Genomic DNA, 2,390 nt, shown 5'->3' with positions numbered 1-2,390 from the left:
CTATCATGAAATCATAGGCGATATTCCCTATACTGGATTGTGTATCTCCCCTTGTTTACACGGGTGTCAAGTCACATTATCCTGGTCACTTCCTAGAATCTGTTGTAACTTAAAATTCCCATTTGGACGTGTTGCTTAGAAGGACCACCACAGGTGTGGTGAGTCCACCCTGGGCATGATGAGAACATGCCCCCCTTCACCTGGACACATCACAACCCCGACCATGCTGGCGGATTGGAGAAGCACCTCACGCCTTTAGGATTTTGATTCTTTTATGCAATGTATTTGCTATCATTCCTAGTTTCATGACAACACAGATTTGATCAATTATACCATCTCTCTCCTTTTCCAGATCATTTATAAAAATGTTAGATAAGACTGGGATGGGTAGAACCAACAGAAATCTCACTATGTACTGACACTTGCTCGTTCATCGGCTCCACTAGGCGTGTTTTTTCAAGCAGTTATGTGTGAATCACCCAACACTCAGTCCTCCAGCCCACATTTCCCCCATCTGTTTAGGGGAATATTCAATCTAGCTCCTTAGCATATATTATCTACTGCTGTCCTGTTACAATACCTGGTGTCGTTTGCCTACCTGTGTTAGGTGGCATCCCAGGCAGGGTCCACGTCCTACTTTTCTTTTGTTGACACCTATGTTGAATGTGCCAGATGTACCCAGGGAGCCCTTGGATGCCTGAAACTTTCAGTCACACCGCTCAATCGATATGCCTGTTTTCTTTTTTTTTCTTTTTTTTAATAGATTGTACATGTTTTTTGTTTTATTTTTTGTCTTTTTTTATTGAAGTGTACTTGACTTACAATGCTGTGTTAGTTTCAGGTGTACAGCAAAGCAGCAAAGTGATTCAGTTATATATATATATATATAAAACTAATTTTATATATTTTATATATGTGTACAATCTACTCTTTTTCATAGTCTTTTCCATTATAGGTTATTACAAAATATTGAGTATAGTACAGTAGGCCGTTGTTGGTTATCTATTTTATTTTATTTTATTTATTTAATTTTGTTGTTTAGTTTTTATTTCATAATCATAAACTTAACTTTGCAATTCAGCTAAACTTGGAGGGAGGTAGGGACAATGTGGAACCCAAAGAACTGCAGTGAGTGCACCAAGATTATAGGATATTTCAAGCAGATGGGGGCAAAGGGGGGCCCTCCTGAGAGCTACAGAAGGAATGGTCTGGTGGTTAAGATAAAACACAAGTTAGGGGCTTCCCTGGTGGCGCAGTGGTTGAGAGTCCGCCTGCCGATGCAGGGGACACGGGTTCGTGCCCCGGTGCAGGAAGATCCCACATGCCGTGGAGTGGCTGGGCCCGTGAGCCATGGCCGCTGAGCCTGCGCGTCCGGAGCCTGTGCTCCGCAGCAGGAGAGGCCGCAACAGTGAGAGGCCCGCGTACTGCAAAAAAAAAAAAAAAAAAAAAAAAAAAGATAAAACACAAGTCAAATTTATTAGATTTGTCCACAGTCAGCAACAGTGATCTTCTCGCTGGCCTTGCCATTCCTGGACCCAAAGCTCCACATGGCTTCCACTGTACCCATGCCCTCTTTCACTTTGCCCAAGACCACATGCTTGCCATCCAACCACTCAGTCTTGGCAGTGCAGATGAAAAACTGGGAACCGTTTGTGTTGGGGCCAGCATTTGCCGTGGACAAGATGCCAGGACCCGCATGCTTCAGGAGGAAATTCTCATCATCAAATTTCTCCCCATAGATGGACTTGCCACCAGTGCCATTATGGAGTGTGAAGTCACCACCCTGGCACATAAATCCCGGAATTGTTCTATGAAAGCAGGACCCTTTATAACCAAAGCCTTTCTCCCCAGTGCTCAGAGCACGAAAATTTTCTGCTGTCTTTGGAACTTTGCCTGCAAACAGCTCGAAGGAGACGCGACCCAAGGGCTCGCCGTCGATAGCCATGTCGAAGAACACAGTGGGGTTGACCATGGCTGAGCAGCACAGGAGGCTCCAGGGTAGCGGTGTCTGCAAGGCTGGCTATCTGTTTTATATCTAGTGGTGTGTGTATGTCAATCCCAAACCCCTAATTTATCCCTCCCCCATCTTTCCCCTTTGGTAACCATAAGTCTGTTTTCTATGTCTGTGAGTCTATTTCTGTTTTGTAAATGTGTCCATTTGTATCATTTTTTGGATTCCACCTGTAAGCGATATCATATGATATTTGTCTTTCTCCGTCTGACTTATCTCACTTAGTATGATCATCTCTAGGTCCATCCATGTTGCTGCAAATGGCATATTTCATTCTTTTTTATGGCTGAGTAGTGTTCCATTATATATGTATATATGCCTATTTTCTTATTTATGCCTGTTCTGACCCCATAACATCTTTTTGCTCATAATTCTTTAA

At 43.2% G+C, this 2,390-nt stretch overlaps 1 protein-coding gene across 1 annotated transcript; it reads right to left on the bottom strand.

Annotated features, from left to right (window-relative positions):
* Positions 1-553: 553 nt before the first annotated feature.
* Positions 554-2,011, bottom strand: LOC308624115 (peptidyl-prolyl cis-trans isomerase A-like). The gene has a single exon (XM_081247059.1). The coding sequence runs from the start codon at positions 1,970-1,972 to the stop codon at positions 1,478-1,480; it is 495 nt and encodes a 164-aa protein (XP_081103185.1). The 5' UTR covers positions 1,973-2,011; the 3' UTR covers positions 554-1,477.
* Between the last annotated feature and the right edge of the window lie 379 nt (positions 2,012-2,390).

This window comes from Mesoplodon bidens (genome assembly GCF_964165515.1).
Source record: "Mesoplodon bidens genome assembly, chromosome: 10".
In the NCBI taxonomy this organism is placed as follows: domain Eukaryota; kingdom Metazoa; phylum Chordata; class Mammalia; order Artiodactyla; family Ziphiidae; genus Mesoplodon; species Mesoplodon bidens.
This window is presented reverse-complemented; position numbering and strand designations above follow the sequence as displayed.

Coding starts and splice junctions, on each gene's coding strand:
- LOC308624115 (XM_081247059.1), bottom strand. CDS start 1,972: ATGGTCAACCCCACTGTGTTCTTCGACATGGCTATCGACGGCGAGCCC.